Source organism: Pelmatolapia mariae, linkage group LG16_19 (assembly GCF_036321145.2).
Source record: "Pelmatolapia mariae isolate MD_Pm_ZW linkage group LG16_19, Pm_UMD_F_2, whole genome shotgun sequence".
Taxonomy (NCBI): domain Eukaryota; kingdom Metazoa; phylum Chordata; class Actinopteri; order Cichliformes; family Cichlidae; genus Pelmatolapia; species Pelmatolapia mariae.
In genome coordinates, this window is record NC_086241.1 from 28723125 (window position 1) to 28744040 (window position 20916).

At 43.2% G+C, this 20916-nt stretch overlaps 1 protein-coding gene across 1 annotated transcript; it reads left to right on the forward strand.

Moving 5' to 3' along the window:
* The first annotated feature begins 10690 nt into the window (after positions 1–10690).
* Positions 10691–19539, forward strand: LOC134644524 (olfactory receptor 8D1-like). The gene is made up of 3 exons (XM_063497614.1): positions 10691–11618; positions 16580–16641; positions 19153–19539. The coding sequence occupies exons 1-3, from the start codon at positions 10691–10693 to the stop codon at positions 19537–19539; spliced, it is 1377 nt and encodes a 458-aa protein (XP_063353684.1).
* The last annotated feature ends 1377 nt before the right edge of the window (positions 19540–20916 follow it).

Genomic DNA, 20916 nt, shown 5'->3' on the forward strand with positions numbered 1-20916 from the left:
CAGTGCTGCAGACCTCCACCTTGCAACCCACTGATGTCGTCCTGATTGGCTGTGGTGGTTCGAGGACAGTTCCATCAGGTGTGTGTGACATTATGGTGGAGATGTATGGCTGTAAAGTTGTTTTGCCAATGTTGGTGGCTGCAGGGCAGAGTGAGGACCTCATTCTGGGCAGCAACCTAATGAGGTATCTGGGTAATCGCCTGAGGGAAGAGGGAGATTTAGGGGAGGAATGCAGCAAGACCCTGAGTGCTGAAGGACAGCCTAATAAAAATCTGCTGAGTTCAATGTCAGGAGTGGTGGCCCCAGGGCATGTTATTGATAAGATCGGAACTGTCAAGCTAAAGAGAGCTGTAACATTAGAGCCCTTGACAGAACACCTAGTTTGGGGCAGGCTGCAGCTAGTGAATAGTGGGGAGGTGGGCTGTGCTGTAGTTGTAGAGCCCACCAGGTCAAGGTCTGGGCCGAGGTCAGTTATGGTTGGGAGAACTGTAGCGCATCTAAACAGTGATGGGTGGCTCCCTGTGAAAGTGCTGAACCCCTTTGACATGCCGATAACCCTGAAACGGAACATGAAGTTGGCTGACGTGTCCCCCTGTGCAGCGGTGGAGAACTTCAGCCCCACTGGCTCCTACTTGCAACAGAACATGCAACGGTCTACTGACTCAGCTTAGTGCCATGATGAGCAGAGTCTAGTCACCAATGTTTCCACTCTGTCTGATGATTCACCCTCACAGGAGGTGACAAGTTGTTGTAGCCCCTTACATGCAGTACTGCAAAATCTGGGGCTATCTGATATCGACATTGATTCATGTGCAGTTTCGCCGACTGGCAAAGAGAAACTGGTTGGCCTCATAGCCCAGTTTGAGTCTATCTTCTCGAGAGACAAGCTGGATTGCGGCAAGGCTAACGGCTGTCTACATCGAATTCGAGTTGTGGACGACAAGCCATTCCGGTTGCCATGCCAACGTGTGCCGCCGACTCATTATGAAAAACTAAGACAGGCTCTGAATGACATGGAGGAACGGGAAATAATTCGGAAGTCTTGCAGTGAGTTTGCATCACCACTGGTCTTAGTTTGGAAGAAGTCCGGTGAGTTGAGAATCTGTAATGACTTTAGCTGGCTTAATGCTAGAACTGTCAAAGATGCTCACCCACTCCCGCATCCAGCTGACGCACTGGCTGCTTTGGGAGGGAACGGATTGTTCTCTACAATGGACTTGACTTCGGGTTATTATAACGTGGAGGTGCATGAGGAGGACCGTAGTACACGGCTTTTAACGTCTCCATTTGGGTTGTACGAATATAATCGTATGCCACAAGGACTGTGCAACAGTCCGGCGACCTTCATGACGATGATGCTAGGCATTTTTGGGGATCAGAACTTCCTCAGTGTGCTGTGTTACCTTGACAATGTTCTGGTTTTTGCCCCCACAAAAGAATTGGCACTGGAGCGCTTGAATATGGTGTTCCAGAGACTCCAGGTTCACAACCTTAAGTTGGCTCCAAAGAAGTGCCATTTTCTGAGACAGTCTGTGAAATTCCTGGGGCACATTGTAAATGCTGATGGGATACAGTCAGACCCTGACAAAATAGCATCCATTACATCCCTTACAGAGGCAGGCCTTATGGAAGAGGGTTCGAGTGTTCCGTCCCAACAGAAGGTCCGCTCATTTTTGGTGATGGTAATGTTCTACCAACAGTTTTTTGAGAACTGCTTATCCATCACAAAACCTCTGTTTCGGCTGACATCTGGGGATAAAGACCCTCGTGGCTCACGGTGAAAGCACCGGCTGGTGCGTACAAAGCTGTGTGAGGAGGACTGGACGGATGAATGCAAGGCAGCTTTCAATGAGCTAAAGCAGGCCTTGTTGGATCGAGTGCTCCTGGCCCATCCTAATTTTGAGGAGCCCTTTTTGCTCTCTGTTGATGCCTCCAGCAGTGGCCTTGGTGCCGTGTTGTCGCAAGTTCCTGCTGGGGCTTCTACATCAAGACTGATCGCCTTTGCCAGTAAAACACTCAATCATGCACAGTCCAAGTACCCAGCGCATAGGCTGGAGTTCTTTGCATTGAAGTGGGCGGTGTGCGACAAGTTCCATCACTGGTTGAGGGGTCATCAGTTTACCGTATGGATGGATAATAACCCTCTCACGTACATACTTTCTAAGCCAAGACTGGATGCATGTGAGCAGAGGTGGATCGCAAACCTAGCGCCTTTCCAGTTTGACATAAAGTACATTCCTGGTCCTAAAAATGTGGTTGCTGACACGCTGAGCAGGGAGCCCTTCATGCACCCCAGGGCCTCCCACCGGTTGATAAGGGTTCCATATAATGAACTTCTGGCAGAAGCAGAGGCAGTCGCCACTGGTGGGGTTCAGGAGGCCTTCAGATGGACTGTTCACTCAGCTGATAAGGCCTCAAGCGATGACCAGCCTGTTGTTTCTCAGTGCACGGCTGTTGCACAGGCTGGAATGCTGACGTCCTTTGAGGTGGGAGCTGTCTTCCAGGCCCATAGTGAACATGAGTCCAGAGTGTGGCCACATGCTCTCCTCCTGCCCCAATGCTCTCAGACTGTGCTTACGCCAAACCAGTCTGACTCTGAACCCTTCTCGCATGATGACCTAGTGGGACACCAGTGGCGTGATGACGTGCTGTGCAGAGTGATCTCCTATGTGGAAAGGGGACGGAGACCCTCGTGGAGGGAGCGGGCAAGTGAACCGGTTGATATGAAGAGACTTCTAAAGGCTTGGGACAAGTTAACTGTGAGAGATGGTGTGCTGTATCGAGTCTCCAAGAATGCCGTCACAAAGACGAAGACTTATCTGTATGTTGTTCCGCCGACCTTGCGTCTCGCTGTACTGAAAGGCATCCATGATGAAGCCGGTCACCAGGGACAACAAAGAACGCTTTATCTGGCCAGGCATAGATTCTACTGGCCTGGTATGGCCAAACGTGTCAGAGTATGTACGGTGATGCAGAAGGTGTGTTGTTAGCAAGTCACCTGAGCCAGAGGCGAGAGCACCTTTGGAGAATATCAGAGCCCCTTGAACTGGTCTGCATAGATTTTTGGTCTGCGGAGGATTCGGCGAACAAATCAGTGGATGTGCTTGTGGTCACAGACCACTTTACTAAGATGGCTCAGGCCTTTCTATGCCCCAATCAGTCCGCTAAGGCAGTAGCACACCAACTCTGGCATAACTACTTCTGCATCTACGGCTTTCCGAAATGCCTTCACTCGGATCAGGGAGCTAATTTTGAGAGTGTGCTTATTGCCGAGCTATTGAATGTGGCAGGTGTCCAGAAGTCCCACACGACCCCATACCATCCAATGGGAAACGGCTCCTGCGAGAGGATGAACCGTACCTTGGGCAACATGATTCGTGCATTACGAATCATGTTAGCCAAGCAAAGGTGGCCTGATGCACTGAAACCTCTCACATTCGCCTACAACTGTACGGTCCATGAGACAACTGGCTATGCGCCATTTCTGCTGATGTTTGGCAGAGTGCCAAGACTGCCGATTGATGTGATCTTTGGCTCTGTTATTGAGCACTGAGACATCATGGACTATGATCGATATGTCCAGACATTGAGGAGGGACCTCAAAGAGGCCATGGATTTGGCACAGGAGGTGGCACGCAAAAATTTGAAGCCTCACACTGACCTTTACAACCGGAAGGTGCGGGGAGCCCCAGTAGTGATTGGTGATCGTGTTCTTTTGGCCAACAAAAAGGGACGTGGCAAAAGAAAACTTGCTGATCGCTGGGAGAGTGTTGTCTATACATTTTTTGACAAAAATGATGAGAGTCACACCTTTAACCTTCCTCTCGTGTTAGGGTCGGCACCGACCCATTTTAAATTTCAAATGCATAAAAAAATCACATACATTTGTTTATTGTATCAAGGCTTTTTGATTTTGTCAGGAACCTCTATCTCTACAAAATAAAACAAAAAAATCTTTTCACTAAATTATAAAATGCCCTAGTTGAAATTATGACCTTTGTGTTGTTAGGGTCGGTTTCGACCCAGTTATAATATTATGAGTATAAAGCAATAATTAGAGCAAAAACTGAAATCATAAGTGCACTGTCAGCTGACACACTGACAGCCAGCTCCTCTTCTAATCATATGAGCTTCAGGGGATTGTTATTTTGCGTGTTTTTCCAGTATACCTGCACAAAAACAAAACAAAACAAAGATGGGCATGTCAAGACATTTGAGGTGAATTCACTCATTTGAGTGGCCATTTGACTTCCAGAGTGCACATTTACGATTTGCAGCATACAAAAATGAGAAGAAGATTTACAGTGAGCCAAGTTCTGGATCATATTTTTGGTGAAAATGAAGGAGAGGACAACGAGCAGCATAGCGATTCAGATGGGCAGGTTTCTAAGGAGGAAGACAATGTGGAGTATCATCCAGAAGACACAGACACATCTGATCAGAGGTGGAGGTCGCTGGTGCTGAAGCTACTCCTGCTGAAAGATTCAAGTCCAAAAATGGTAAGATCTTTTGGAGCTCAGTACCTCATGATGTACATGGCAGGGCAGCTGCTGCAAATGTCATCAAAATGACCCCTGGAATCACAAGGTTTGCTCTGACCAAAGTCAGTGACATCAAGAGATGTTTTGAGCTATTTATGCCATTGTCACTAAGAAGGATCATTATTACTATGATGAACCTTGAAGGAAAAAAAGTCCATGGCGACATGTGGAAAGATAGTTATGAGGAATACTTGGATGCTTTCATTGGTGTTCTTCTTGCTGGAGTGTACAGATGCTGCAATGATGCCACTGATAGTCTATGGGACGCATCGACAGCCAGAAATATTTTCCGGGCAACAATGTCACTTCACACATTTGATATCATTTTGATTCAAGAGTCCTCAGATTTGACAACAGAGAGACCAGACCGAGGTCTGACAAGCTTGCTCCCATCAGGGATGTCTGGGAGAAATGGGTGCAGCTTCTTCCGCTGATGTTCATCCCAGGGCCAGAGGTGACAGTGGATTAACGTCTTGTCCACTTTTCAAGGAAAATTCCCCTTCCGGCAATACATACCCAGTAAGCCAGGGATATACAGCAGAAAAATCTGGGAAGCCTGTGATGCCAAAACCAACTATGCCTGGAATGTACAGATTTTCACAGTTAAAGCTGTGAGTGGCACCCCTGAGAAGAACCAGTGAAAATGTGTGGTCCTCAATATGGCCACTGCACTTCAGGGTCACAATATCAGTTGTGATATTTTATTTTATTTTTTTTATCAGATATGACCTCGGACAAGAACTTCACAAAGGAAACTTCACAAAGACACAGCTGTATCATCAGGAAGTGATAAAAAGCCCACAATTACCCACGACTATAACCAAAACAAAGGAGGAGTGGACTTTTCTTTGTTTTTTAGTTTATATTAAATATCTATTGCTGAAAAAAACCAACTTTTTTGGGCTTTTCTTGATGTAAATATCTATGGGTCAAAATTGACCCGTAACACCATAGATGTCATTTTAGTTATTAATATTAAAATAAAAAAATCAATAAAACAGATTTATTTAAGAGATGTGTCCTATACCCCTCAATAATAGTCAGGTAACACAAAAACCTTTTATTTATTAATATGATTCTCTTGAGTTTAATTTTACTATTTTTTCAAATTGAAATCGAGGGGTATTGTGACAAAAAAGACCCAGAGGCCCACACCAAAAGTATTAAAACCAACATTTTCAAGGATAAGGAAGCCTAACAAGGTAACCAAGGGATGAGAAACAAATTGGATGATAACTTATTGTTTTTAGTGTATTTTATAGCTGATTTAATACACGAGTCAAAACCGACCCGTTAACATAAGAGATGATAACAGAAAGCTAACACAAGAGGAAGGTTAAGCTGATGGATGATTCCACAGGGCAAGTGAAGGTTGTGCATCGCAACCTGATAATGCCAGTGAACTTCCTCCCTCTCAGTGGTGCTTCCGTTCATGATGATGGAGATGAGCTTTCTGAGTCTGGCTCGCTGATGGTTGGATGCGACGGAGAAGCTATCTGCAACTCATCGGTGGGCACGGCTGAATACAGAACGAGAGCTTGGGTGTCTGACTTGCCGTCTGCAGTGTCCAGCGAATCGCTGATGACAGAGGTTACTCAACCAGAAGGCAGCATTGTAGATCAAGAGCTTGCCTGTACCAGTGTTCCCCCTGTTGACACTGAGGTGCAGGTAAATGCCACCTCTGGTGGTCAACATTCTGACCTGCTTATGTCTGTGGCCCCAGTAACAGCCTCCTCTGTTTTGGAGTTGGCAGCCACTACTGACGGTGACCAAGACAATGCAGCTGCTATTGAGGGTCATGTCTCCACCACAGTTGTTCCGCCCAACGCAGATCCGACTGATGCTAGCAGGGTGGTGGGGACCCATGCTAGATCAAGAGTGGGACGGTTACTGAAGCCTGTTTCCAGGTTGATTGAAATGATGCACCAGAGACCTGTTAATGTTTGACTATTGTTGGATAACTGCAAGTTGATTCTATTGTTGTTGAAGTGGGACTTTAATTTTTAGAATTGAGACAGATTATTTGTCGTTGATTTTTCTGTGTCAGGGTGGCGTACAGTTATGATGTGATGAAATATGTAACTGGCATATTTTGGGGGGGGGTCTCTTTTTCTCCCTGCATGTGTGATGAAGGGGTCTGGCCAACTTCTTCTTCTATTGGTTCTTTTGGGAATAGTCCTCTGACTGGATTTTCTTTGTGACTGTACGACCTGGTATTGCTGAACAGATTTATCACATGTTGATAGCTGTGGATTAGCTATTGGATTTTTTTTTTTAAATCTTGTTCTTTTTTTTGAGGATTATTGGGTTTTTGTCCTCTGTTTGTGTTATGGTGACTGTGGTGTACCTGATTTTTTTAAGGGTGTTATTTTGTTTGTGGTGTTTGTTTATTTGAGTGTGCAAGTGGAATTCAGCAGGGGGGAATGTAACAGTGTTTATGTGGTATTATTCCACTTGCCACAAATGTCAGTGTAATGGGGAAACAGCGCCCCCCCCTCTCGGTGTGGCTGGTTAGGTGAGGCTGGCTGCAGTAATCGCTGCCAGTCTGCCAAAGCCATACGAGAGGTGAGTTGTATTGTTCCGCACACAATGTAGCTAAGTAGTACAGACACATAAAACATGTTTGATTAACTGATGGGCACCGAGTGTAATAAGTGCTTAGTGGACACATGTCCAACACCAGTTTTATGTACTTTTCATTTGTTTATTATTGTGTAAAACTGTATGCTAAAGCGGAATGCTAATGGGATGTTCTGCCATAGTGTGCTGTGCGGAGTGGTGTGTGGCGAGCCCTTTGCACTGATACAACACCGTTGTTTCCATTCAGGAAATAAAGTGGCACCGATCGATCAGAGACTCCTTGTCTTCTTAAAAACACAACACAACGCAGAGTTGAGAAGTCTGTTTGGGCCGAACTGTTGCAGCGGGGTGAAGCAGAAACCGGTTACATAAGCAGGGCACAGAAAGGGATTGGTTCGATCCCCAGCTCTGTCTGTCTTGGTCGTTGTGTCCTTGGGCAAGACACTTCACCTACCACCTACTGGTGTTGGCCAGAGGGGCCGATGGCGCGATATGGCAGCCTCGCTTCTGTCAGTCTGCCCCAGGGCAGCTGTGGCTACAACTGTAGCTTGTCTCCACCAGTGTGTGAATGTGAGAGTGACTGAATAGTGGAATTGTAAAGTAAAGCACTTTGAGGGTCTCGAAAAGCACTATATAAATGCAATCCAATCCATTATTCAAACGTAGTATTCAATATCTATATATAATTTCTTTTGTCATGTATTAATCACATATTTAATCATATCACATTAGTTATAGTATTATCACTTTCTCACTTTACTATAGTAAGAGCACTCCTGTCACCAGTTTGCATGAATGTGGAATGTTAACACAGTGAGGCCATTGTAATGGGAGACGTTAAACAGATACTGGGACTCCTTCTCCTTATCAGAGATGTAAATCCTTAGGTGATGGCCAAGCAGAAAACAAGGTCATAATTATTTCTGTGAGAGAGGAGGTATAGCCCCCCTGTGAGAGAGGGGCCAACATGTAAGAGTTTGTGGAATGTTCTTTGTCTGTGTCTCTGTATATAAGATGTAAGGGCGGTGGTCACAATTCAGAGATGATCCTAGTGTTTCACTGGGATGCTCTCTCCACATTACAATGTGTTTATTAAACCCACTTCAAATCAAGCTCACTGGGTGTGTTGCAGGTTATTGTTAAATTTCCACAACAGTCCTCTACCAGAGACCTGGGAGCTTGGGGGTTCTGCGCAGTATCTTAGCTCTTCCTAGGACTGTGCTCTTCTAGGCAAAGATCTCCGACGCTGTTCCTGGGATCTGCTGGAGCAACTCGCCTAGTTTTGGAGTCACTACACCTAGTGCTCAGATTACCACTGGGACCACTGTTACCTTCACCCTCCACATCTTCTCCAGCTCTTCTCTGAGCCCTTGGTACTTCACGAGCTTTCCGTGTTCCTTCTTTCAGATGTTCGGAATCATTAGATCTATCACTATGGCAGTTTTCTTCTGTTTATCTACCACCACTATGTGCGGATTGTTAGCCACTAACTTTTTGTCTGTCTGTATCTGGAAGTTTCACTGGATCTTAGCTCAGTCATTCTCTACCACCCTTGAGGGAGTCTCCAGTTTTGACGGGACTTGGAACTTCCAGGCCATATTCGGCACAGATGTTTCTGTATACTATGCCAGCCACTTGGTTATGGTGTTCCATGTATGCCCTGTCTACTAGCATCTTGCATCCTGCTGTTATGTGCTGGATTGTCTCAGGGGCATCTTTACACAGCCTGCATCTGGGGTCTTACCTGATTTGATAGACCCCAGCCTTTATGGATCTTGTGCTCAGAGCTTGTTCCTGTGGTGCCATGATTAAAGCCTCTGTGCTGTCTTTCAGTCCAGCTTTGTCCAGCCACTGGTAGGATTTCTGGATATCAGCCACCTCCTCTATCTGCCGGTGGTACATACTGTGCAGGGTCCTGTCCTCCCATGATGGTTCCTACTCCTCATATTCCTCTTGCTCCTCTTTCTTGAGTTTCTCCTGTCTGACGTATTCAGTTGGGGCCACCTTCCTGATGTATTCATGGATGTTCGTTGTCTCTTCCTGGACTGTGGTGCTGACACTCACTAGTCCCTGGCCTCCTTCCTTCTGCTTAGCATACAGCCTCAGGGTGCTGGACTTGGGGTGAAGCCCTCCATGCATGGTCAGGAGCTTTCTTGTCTTGATGTCAGTGGCTTCTGTCTCCTCCTTTTGCCATCGTATTATCCCAGCAGGGTAACCTGATCATGAGCAGGGCTTAGGTGTGGATAGCCTAGATCTTTTTCTTACCATTCAGCTGACTCCTGCCTGATCCCCTGCAGGTACCTAGTGGTTGCACCTTTCCTAGCAGCCTCTTCATGGTTCCCATATGCCTGTGGGATGCCTAGGTACTTGTAACTGTCCTCTATGTCTGCCATTTTGCCTTCTGGTAGTTCAGTCCGCTCACTTCTGTCTACCTTCCCTCTCTTCGTTAACATCCGACTACACTTCTCCAGTCCGAACAACATTCCGATGTCATAGCTGTATAGCCTGGTGGTGTGGATCAGTGAATTGATGTCTTGTTCACTCTTGGCATACAGTTTGATGTCATCCATATACAGGAGGTGGCTGACAACTGCTCTATTCCATAGTTGGTATCTGTAGCCAGTCTGGTTATTGAGCTCACTGAAAGGGTTCAGGCCTATGCAGAACAGCAGTGGGGACAGGGCATTGGCAGGTACTTGGTAGATCTGTGCAGGACCCCCAAGCACCGAGGTCTCTGGTAGAGGACCCGAGCTTGAAGGATAGACTGCCCATTTGGGCGAGAGGGGATATGTATATATAACGTATATTCAATACTACATTTGAATCTGTGAATAGCCCAAATCAAGCTTGTCCTTTTCACCTTTATAACTAAAAATACATTTCCCAAGTCAGCGCAGTATGATGACAATTATGGAAAAAAAGGAAACTGATTTAATAATATGTACTGGCATTATTGCAAGAGAAGAAGCACAGGAGCTCAATAGATATGTCATATTACAAAACTATGCACTGCAAATTATGTTTTGAGGATCAAGTGTACTTTGCTAGGCCACACCACCTGTAAAAGCCAATATACTAGTTTTGGGCATAGTCAAAGAGAATAGCTTGTCTTGGAAAAAGGAAGAAAACCAATTAAACTCAAGTCATTGTCAAACCGGGCTCAAACAACATATTCTTTCTAGACTATTGTATTTTCAGTGTTGAAATTAAAAAAAAGGTATGGCAATAAATTCTGTTCACACTGAACAGAAAGGAGAGATTAATCTTACACTCCTAAAGCCTCAATTAAAAGAGACTGAACAATCATGTTTCAGACCTCCTTCTCTCTGGAGGATGAGGCAACCTGATAAAAACCTTATATAGACTATGATGCACTGTGTGTGTTTGGATGATGAAGGTGCTCAGAGACAAATTTCAGGTTCATATATTTTTATGAACCGGAGAAACAACAGGAGTTGAATACTGGTATAGTTTTGGATTTGTTTTTTTGTTCGTTTGTTTTTGTTTTGGATTTTTACTGGTTTTACAATTTTTAATTATTTTTTAATGTTTTGTCTTTGAAAAAATTCATGGATGAAGAGTCAAATGTTACCCATCTAACTCTGGACTGGTACACAGAAATTAACAAGTACAGATTTGTTTTCTTTTTCATCATGTTTACATTATATATTCTAATAATCTGCACTAATTCTACTATTCTGTATCTCATCTGGATTCATAAAAACCTCCATGAGCCTATGTACATTTTCATTGCAGCTTTGCTGCTTAACTCTGTTCTTTACAGCACAACTATTTACCCAAAACTTCTGATTGACTTTTTATCTGAAAAACAAGTCACAACATATTCAGTCTGTCTCTTTCAGTTTTTTATGTTTTACACTTTAGTTTTATCAGAATTCCTTCTGTTGGCTGCCATGGCCTATGACAGATATGTGGCTATATGTAAACCTCTGGAATATCAAACTATCATGAGAAAAACCACTGTGAGTATTTTCCTGCTTGTGGCTTGGCTTGTACCTGCTTGTCATATTGCAGTCCAAGCAATAGCGAGTGCTGAAGCTAAACTGTGCGACTTTAATATAAAAGGAATATTTTGTAATAATGCAGTTTACACTCTTCAGTGTGAAAGATCAAAATTAATCACCATCTTTGGTGTGGTCATTGTATTAGATCTCTCAATACTTCCCATGTTCTTTATAGTTTTCACATACACAAAAATATTTATAGTTTCTCACCGAAGTTGTAAAGAAATTAGGAAGAAAACTGCAGAGACTTGTTTACCCCATATGTTAGTTTTAATCAGTTACTCAGTTTTTTTTGTGTATGATGTAAGCATAGCTCGTGTGAAATCAGATTTTCCAAAAACCACACGCATAATAATGACATTACAAATAATGCTCTATCAGCCTCTGCTAAATCCTTTCATTTATGGGCTCAAAATGAAGGAAATTTCTAAACATCTAAAAAATCTGCTTTCTCAGGCCAAAATCATTCCTTGTATTAAAATTGGATGCTAAGGTGAAGTAATTTGTTGTTAAAAGGTTTTGTGCAGTTATTTAAAACAATTGTCTTTCTACATAATCAAATCATTCCAACTTTCAGTCAGAACATTTTTCAGATTAGTATATTGTACATGGCGAAGTATGAGAAAATATGAAATGAAATATCCCAGAATACAAATAGATACTGCATAGTAGATACTACGTATTTACTAGATATTACCTGCCTTGTCTTTCCCTTTGTTCTGCTTGAAATGATCTCTGTTAATTTCTTTGGTAGTAAACTATGCATTCAGTGTAAGCAAGTAGTGTCATATCTGTCTATTTATTTCTGTGCTAACATCAGTTGCATTTCAGTGCAACAGAATTCACAATAAAACTGTTGCCATGTACACACATTCCTGGGGAGATCTTTGCCTAGAAGAACATGGAAGAATATGAAAGTGGTGTTGCATCAGGAAGGGTGCCTGATAAAATTCTGCTGAAGCAAACATGCAAACTGCTGTGGCAACGTCTTGTGAAAAAGTAGCAGTACTGTCAGACAACTCTATAAGCACTAAAGACACATAAAACTGCCTTTACTTCAAAACCATTTTCTAAGCTGCTTCATTCAATCAAAATCTTAATTTTATTACAATGAATATGTCTAACTATATTTACATAATTAAATGTGGTTTATTGTCCTTATATTCATCCATTCAAACATAATAGGTCACATGTTGCTAAAGTTTTACTTTTACTTGTTTTACTTGCTTGTCCTGTTAGAGCAGTTATGTAAATACCTGTATCTTTTTTGTTATAGCAACTTTCTAAGAGTGGGAAAATAGGAGTTAAAACAGGGTGGTGAAAGGTAGTGTTACAGCAATACACTATATTAAAAATGGCGTTTTCTGTAATAGTAAAATATCTAAATAAATTATTAAAATAAAATAAAATAGACATCCAAAAGTACTAAAAGTATAGAGGGTGTGTGCCAGTTTCTAATAATTTTAGGGCTGAATACAATAACGTCAGTTTTATCTGAACCAAAAAGCATGAAATTAGAGGTCTTGTTAACAAGAAGCCAAGATACTTAAACTCCTCCACTGGGGCCAACTTGTCCCAGAATCTACCTGGGGTGGGGCAATCAAGTGGGCACTCAACCTTTCCGGCAGAGAACAGTTTGCAGTGGATGTGGAGGAGCTGATTTTCATAATTTTCAGTTTCACTCAGTCACAAATTGTTCCAATGGAGAAACCTACAGGCAGCCTCTTTAGGCAAGTCCTAAGGAATGTTGTGCAGACTGGAGAAGTGTAGTCAGATGTTAACGAAGAGAGGGAAGGTAGTCAGAACTGAGCGGATTGAACTACCAGAAGGCAAAATGGCAGACGTAGAGGACAGTTACAAGTACCTAGGCATCCCACAGTCATATGTGAACCATGAAGAGGGCTACTAGGAAAGGTGCAACCACTAGGTACCTGCAGAGGATCAGGCAGGAGTCAGCTGAATGGTAAGAATAAGATCTAGGCTATCAACACTTATCCCCCACTCGTGATCAGGTTACGATGCTGGGATAATAAGATGGCCAAAGGAGGAGATAGAAGCTACTGACAATCCAGCACATAACAGCAGGGCAAGAGCAGCAGGCAGGGCATGCATGGAACGCCATAACCAAGTGGCCAGCATAGTATACAGAAATATCTGTGCCCAATATGGCCAGGAAGCCCTGAGGTCAAAATGGGAGATGCCCTCAAGAGTGGTGGAGAATGACTGAGCTAAGATCCTGTGGGACTTCCAGATACAGATAGACAAAAAGCTAGTGACTAACCAACTGGACATAGTGGTGGTAGACAAACAGAAGAAAACGGCCGTAGTCATCGATGTATAGATTCCGAATGACAGCAACATCAGGAAGAAGTCCCCAGAAGTTGATTCTGGTCTTTTGGACATATATATATATATATATATATATATATATATATGGAGAAGTGTAGTCTCTTGGAATCATATCTTAAATCCAGCAGGGAGTCAGCCATGTTGAATTTAAAGTGTTAATTTGGCTGGGGTTTTTTTTGTTACCATTTTCAGGCCTTGTACTATTTCAAAGTCCTTCTAAGGATTTCATCAGATCAACCTGATATTCACTGAGTGGATACCTGATATTCACCTTCGTGATGTTACAATATGAAGCTTTTCATTTTTCATAAACGGCTGTCGTCATGGCGGCATGACAAGTTTTGATAATTTAGCATAGGAAATGACATTGTATCCCTCAATTATACATTAGCAAGTCTGTATGAAGTGATGAACAGTTAGCATTCTGTTAGGTTTATATTGTGGATTGTCATTTATGCTTAGAAATATTTACTCATATATGCTTAGAGTTTTATAATCGATTGCATAATGATAGAGGTCTGATCCTTAGCAGTCTGCAAAGACTCTGTGTGCCTCCCAGAGCACTCTGGCATGCACACACAACTTGGGGTCATGAGAGAGGTCATACCTTCTCTTACTGATTTATGGTAAAGGAGGACACCTACTCTGTATCTGGTTAAGTATAAGAGCCCTTTGTTTAGGTGGACCGCTGCGCTCCTAGCCCCAGCTTTGGGGGAGTCCTCACAGGGTCACATCTTGACCCCACACACACACATACCTACACTATGCACAGACTGGTACCCTTTGTTCACGTGTACGCCTATGTAAGATGTCATATGTTAATGAACGTATGCATATTCAAGTAACCACAATAAAAGGAGTGCTACAGGGAACCTGGCTGAGAGTCCGACGGAGGCCAAGTGGGCGGAACGACACTCGCTTCACTCGGGTCTCCCTCGTGCACGAGTAACATAAAGAACTTTGGTGATTTGCATCTTGCTTTTGCTGTCGTAGTAGAATTGTCTCGTTCCAGCGGTGGGTTTGTGCTAGACAGACCCATCACATTCTTAAACTGAATGATTGAAATCTGCCTGGTGAATGGGAGTGAATGTATCTATCTATCTATCTATCTATCTATCTATCTATCTAGAGAGAGAGAGAGAGAGAGAGAGAGAGAGAGAGGGGAACAACTAAGCTGTAGTGCCTTTTCACTGTGCAATACTTTTTGTTAATAACCAACGGTGCAATAGACTTCCCTTGTATTCTTATTCCTATTTATTCTATTTATCCCTTTTGTATACTCTTTATTTATATATGTCTCTGTATTAATATATGTGTATATATGGTATTCTGCTCACATTCTGTAACTTCTGTCGGTGCTGTGCTCTTTGGAAACCGAATTTCCCAGAGGAACCCACCTGAGGGATTAATAAAGTTTTATCTTATATCCTATATTTTATCTTATATAGAGAGATATTAATGTACACATTAATATCTCTCTATATATATCTCAAACAATGTTTACAGAACCAATCACACATGTGTGATTGGTTCTGTAAACATTGTTTAAGTATCTGATGAAGGCTGGTTGGACCAAATTTTTGTGGTAAGTGAGACTGTGTGTGGGGGTACTATTTTTTCTTCTTCCTACACAACTGCTGTTTATTTAGGTTTGGGGCAGGTTAAAACTACGAAATATTCAGGTGTAATTTTTTTTTAAACTATATAATATCCATGAAATATAGACTGCTAGGTGGTCGGGCAGCATGGTGGCATGGTGATTAGCACTGTCGTCTCCGACCAAGAACACCTGAGTTTTTCAGCAGTCATATCTATTGATCTATTGATTGAATAATTATCAACCTACACAGGGCTGAATAAAAGCTGGTTACTCCACGTGGCTGAGGACTTAAATACACAAAGTAACAAAAGAATGGGGAACAGGTAGGAACACAGCTGGGACAAATCTGACATAACAAGACAAGAAGGAGGAAGGAAGCCTCCTTAGCAAAACTAAGTACACTGAAAACAGGACAAGGTCTGTCAAAATAAAACAGGGAGCATGACAAATACAAGGCAAGGATGAAAACACACGAGCCTAATGCTTGGCACAGGGGTGAGATACAAACATGGTCGCATGACTGACTTGGAGAGACAAAGAGGGCACATGGAACACGGAGACATGAAAATGAGAAACACAGGGAAGACACAGAGACAGAAAACTAAAGAATAAAAACTATAACATAAGCACAAAACTATAACCATAACCAAAACCATGACTGACACTAAACTACGTAATATTGACAAAACTCAAAAACACATGAACACTGGGTCACAGATCCAGTGCCATGATACTGTTCACTGTTCATACATCATCTCCCTCCTAATACTAGAATATCCTATATACTATGGTCATAAAGATATCAACATGATGTACTTGTACATTTATGTGAGTTATGGTTAATAGACTGAAATGCATGCAACAGTTATCAGATAAACTAAAGTTGACCAGATTGATATTTATATCAAGATGGCGCCGGTGAGGTCAGCTGCCGTGCTGGATGCTTTGACCCAACTTTTCCACTTTTTCCTGATATTCGTTACTTTTTGCTCTATCTGCCTTAATCTTGCATGGGCATTATGGAAAACACACAAATTTGTTACAGTAGAGATGCTCTGGTTTCTATTGGTTTATAATATAAACACATTTCATCGTGTTTAACTCCGGAGCCAACCTGGCCAAGGGAGATCCCGAGTGAGAACAAAGGACGCGACTCCAAGTGAAGGCCTCAAGGGAAACAAGCCGGCATCAGGAACAGGCTATGGGCTCGCGCACACCGTGCACCCATACCCAGTATCCTGCTAGCCAATGTTCAATCCATCGAGAACAAGCTTGATGACCTCAGAGCCAGAATTAAGTTCCAGAGAGACATTCGGGATTGCAACCTCCTCTGCTTCAGCGAGACATGGCTGAACCCAGCGATACCGGACTATGCTGTGCAGCCGGCGGGGTTCTCAGAATCAGAATCAGAATCAGAAAGACTTTATTTATCCCCAAGGGGCAATTAACATAAATAAAGTCTTTCTGATTCTGATTCTTTTCAGTTTACCGCATGGACAGGACAATGGAGTCGGGGAAGAAAAGAGGTGGTGGAGTGTGTTTCATGGTGAACAACAGATGGTGCGACAGCACGAACATCTCCCCACTCACACGCTCTTGCTTACCCAATCTGGAACTTTTGATCATTAAATTAATTTCTATCTCCGTCGGGAATTCACTGCAATCATTGCCTGCACTGTTTATTTTCTGCCTCACGCGGACTCGGAAACTGCCTTATGTGAGCTACATGAGGCCCTCACACAACAACAAGCACTTCACCAGGACACCACACTAATTGTTATGGGAGATTTTAACAAAGTAAATCTCAAACAGACATTTCAAAACCTTCACCAGCACATCACCTGCCCCACCAGGGGCACTAGGACATTAGACCACTGCTACACCCCGTTCAAGGACTGCTACAAGGCTCAGCCTCTGTCGGCATTTGGAAAATCGGACCATGCGGCCATCTTCCTTATGCCTGCTTACAAATGAAGGCTAAAGTAGCAAGCACCAATCAGGAGGGAGGTCACACGCTGGAGGGACCACTCAATGACCGCGCTACATGACGCACTGGATGATGCAGGCTGGGACATATTTTGGCGCAGCTCTGATAATAATAATAATAATAATAAATAAATAAAATTGTATTTATATAGCACCTTTTTAGACAGTCACAAAGTGCTGCACATAAGATAACAAATAATAAAAGGTAAAACAGACAATATAAAACATGCAAAAATTAATTTATAATTAATTTATTGGGAAACTAGCGGATGACACAGCAGAAAGAACTATCATCCGAACGTTTCCCAACCAGAAGCTGTGGGTGGATAAAAACATCTGCGACGCTCTGAGATTGCGCACCACTGCCTACAATGAAGGGCTCGTCTCAAGTAATATGAACCAATACAAGGCTGCGTCTTACAACAGACACAGCTTGGTCAGAGAGGCAAAGCAGAGCTACGGGGGGAAACTAGAGTCACAGCTACAACAGTGCGACTCCAGGAGCCTGTGGAAGAGACTGCGTACAATTACGGACTACAAACATCCAGCTTCTCCAATGATGAATGCAGATGCTTTATTGGCTGTTGAGCTGAACATGTTTTATGCTCGCTTCGACGCTGCAGCAATTAAAACAACAAACGCCTGCTAGCGCACAGAGTGCACCGGTGAAGACGCCTTCATCATCACAGAGCATGCCGTGACGAAAGCTTTCAGGAGGGTGAACACCAGGAACGCAGCAGGACCAGATGCAATCCCTGGTCGGGTCCTGAGAGCCTGCGCTGACCAGCTTGCACCGATGTTCACGGGGATCTTCAACCTCTCCCTGGCCAAAGCAGTGGTTCCCACGTGCTTCAAAGAATCCATCATCATCCCTGTCCCAAAGAAACAACAGCCCGCTTGCCACACTATTACCGTCCAGTAGCAATGACCTCAATTGTGATGAAGTGTTTTGAAAGACTGATGAGAGATCATATCACTTCTTCACTTCCTGCCACCATTGACCCACTTTAGTTTGCATACCAGACTAATCGCTCCACAGGCGATGCCATAGCTCACCTGCTCCACACATCCCTGAGTCACTTGGACACTGGCAGAGGCTGTTTGTGGAATACAGTTCAGCATTCAATACAATAATTCCCTCTAAGCTTTTCACCAAGTTGAAGGATCTAGGACTCAGCTCACCACTTTGTCAGTGGATCCTCAACTTCCTCACAGACAGACCCCAGTCAATGAGGGTGGGAAAACAAGTCTCCCTCTCCATCTCACTCAGCACTGGAGTGCCTCAGGGCTGTGTTTTAAGCCCCCTGCTGTACTCACTGTACACTTATGACTGTGTAGCCACATCAGACACCACCTCCATTGTCACGTTTGCTGACAACACTGTTTTTTGGGTCTGCGCTTCCACAGGCCCCGCTAGTTTAGAAACTTATTCCTCATGAAGAAAGCAAGACAATCAGCGATCGATCAATTTTACTTACACAAGGGAGGCCCCAGTCGGTGTCTCAGGAATGCACTCTGAATCCTACCACAGACTGACCCCGACTTAGGCCTCCGCTTGCCGCTTTTTATTGAAAACGGTTACAGTACACACAAGCACCTCCCATTGTAAAACCCCCCTATGGTTACAAAAGACAAGGCACTATGTGTGTATGCGTGTGCACGTGTAAGCACGTGTGTGTGTGTGTGTGTGTGTATGTGTGAGAATGTGTGTGTGTGTGTGTGTGTGTGTGTGTGTGTGTGTGTGTGTGTGTGTGTGTGTGTGTGTGTGTGTGTGTGTATGTGAGAATGTGTTTGGGGGTGCGTTTGTGTGACCTCCTGCCCACCAAAAGGATCATAAAAGCAGGAAGCTTACCACACAAGAAAAAGAACTTTCAGATAGAATGTGCCTATAATAAAACACTTCAGCCTCCCCCACCAACGAAGTGGCTGGAGAGGTGGTCAGAGACAAAGTAATGTCTTTGATCCTATAGTTTGAACTAAGACTTACAAATTTCAGTAACACAATGACAACATTTAACAATTTGACTCCAACACTGTTGTTGTGGGCCTGATCTCTGACAACATCGAGAAGGCCTACCTGGAGGAGATTAGGAACCTGGTGACCTGGTGCCAGGAGAACAACCTCCTCCTTAACATCAGCAAGACTAAGGAGCTGATCGTGGACTTCACTACACAACATGTGAGGAATTATGAGTCTCTGATCATCAATGGCACACCAGTGGAGAGAGCGGACAGTTTCCGGTACCTGGGTGTCCACAGGTCTCAGGACCTGTCATTGTCCTGCCACATTAACACCCTGGTTAAGAAAGCCCGCCAGCGTCTCTTCTTCCTCAGAAGACTTAGAGACTTCCATCTGCCACTGAGGGTGCTTAAAAACTTTTACTCCTGCACCATTGAGAGCGTGCTGACGGGAAACATCTGCACCTGGTTTGGGAACAGCACCAAGCAGGACAGATGAGATCTGCAAGAGTGGTGCGCTCAGCCAAACGCATTATTCGATCAGAGCTTCCTGACCTCCTGTCCATCTACACCAAGCGGTGCAAGACCAAAGCCAGGAAGATTATGATGGACCTCTCCCATCCCAACAATCGACTCTTCTCATTGTTGAGGTCTGGGAAGCGCTTCCGCTCCCTTAAGGCTAAAACAGAGAGAATGAGGAGGAGCTTCTTCCCCCAGGCTATTCGGGCCCTGAACCAGGTGTAGGATTGAACTGTCCCACGCACATCACATCACTGTAGCACTGGACTCTTTCACACACATCTCATCTCCACACGCACTCTGATTTTTCTTTTTGCACACTTCTTATGATTTATATATATTTTTTATTAATAATTTCTTATGTAAACTGTTATTTGCACATCTCGGTGTAAAAAGTTACATCTGTAAATTTTTGTAGTAATCTGTAAATTACTGTCAATTCTTACTGTAATTTCACCTAATGTTATACTGTGTATGGTTGTGTGTGTGGCAAATAAAATTTGAATTTGATTTTTGCAAAGCAACTCTGTATACTGCATGCAAAAATGTAGGTGTATTTCACAAGTCTATAGTGCTCCAGATGCAGTATGTTCAGTTGTGGCACTGGTCAAGTACGTACATCACAACAAGCGGGTATATATTTTGAATACTTCTATAAATCAAGCTTGTCCTGCACTTGACCTTTATTATGAAAAACCTAAATTTCCCAAGTCAGAGCAGTATAATGACAGTTATGGAAAAATGTATTTCATATGTGCAGTGGCATTATTACAAGGCAGGAAGCATGTCCTGAATGAATACATCATATTTTAAAACTTTACACTGGAAAATATGTTTTGAGGACCAAATGTACTTTGCAAGGCCACACTACCTGTAAAGGCCAATACACTAGTTCTGAGCATAAGAGAGCAAAGAGAATAGCTCCTCTTGGAAAAAAGAAGAAAATCAAGTTAACTCAATCATTGTCAAACTGGGCTCAAACAATATATTCTTCCTTGACTACTGAAATTCCAGTGTTGAAATTAAACATAAGATATGATAAATAATTCAGTTCACACTGAACAGAAAGGAGAGATTAACTGTACACTCCTAAAGCCTTAATTACAAGAGACTGAACAATCATCTTTCAGACCTCCTTCTCTCTTGAGGATGAGGCAAACTGATAAAAACCTTAAAGAGACTCAAATGATACACTTTGTGTGTTTGGTGGATGAAGGTGCTCAGAGACAGATTTTAAGTTTAGATCTTTTTATGAACTGGAGACACAACAGCAGGTGAATACTGGTATAGTTTTGTTTTTGTTTGTTTTTCTTTTTGTTTTGGATTTTTACTTTACAAGTTCGGTATTTTTTATGTT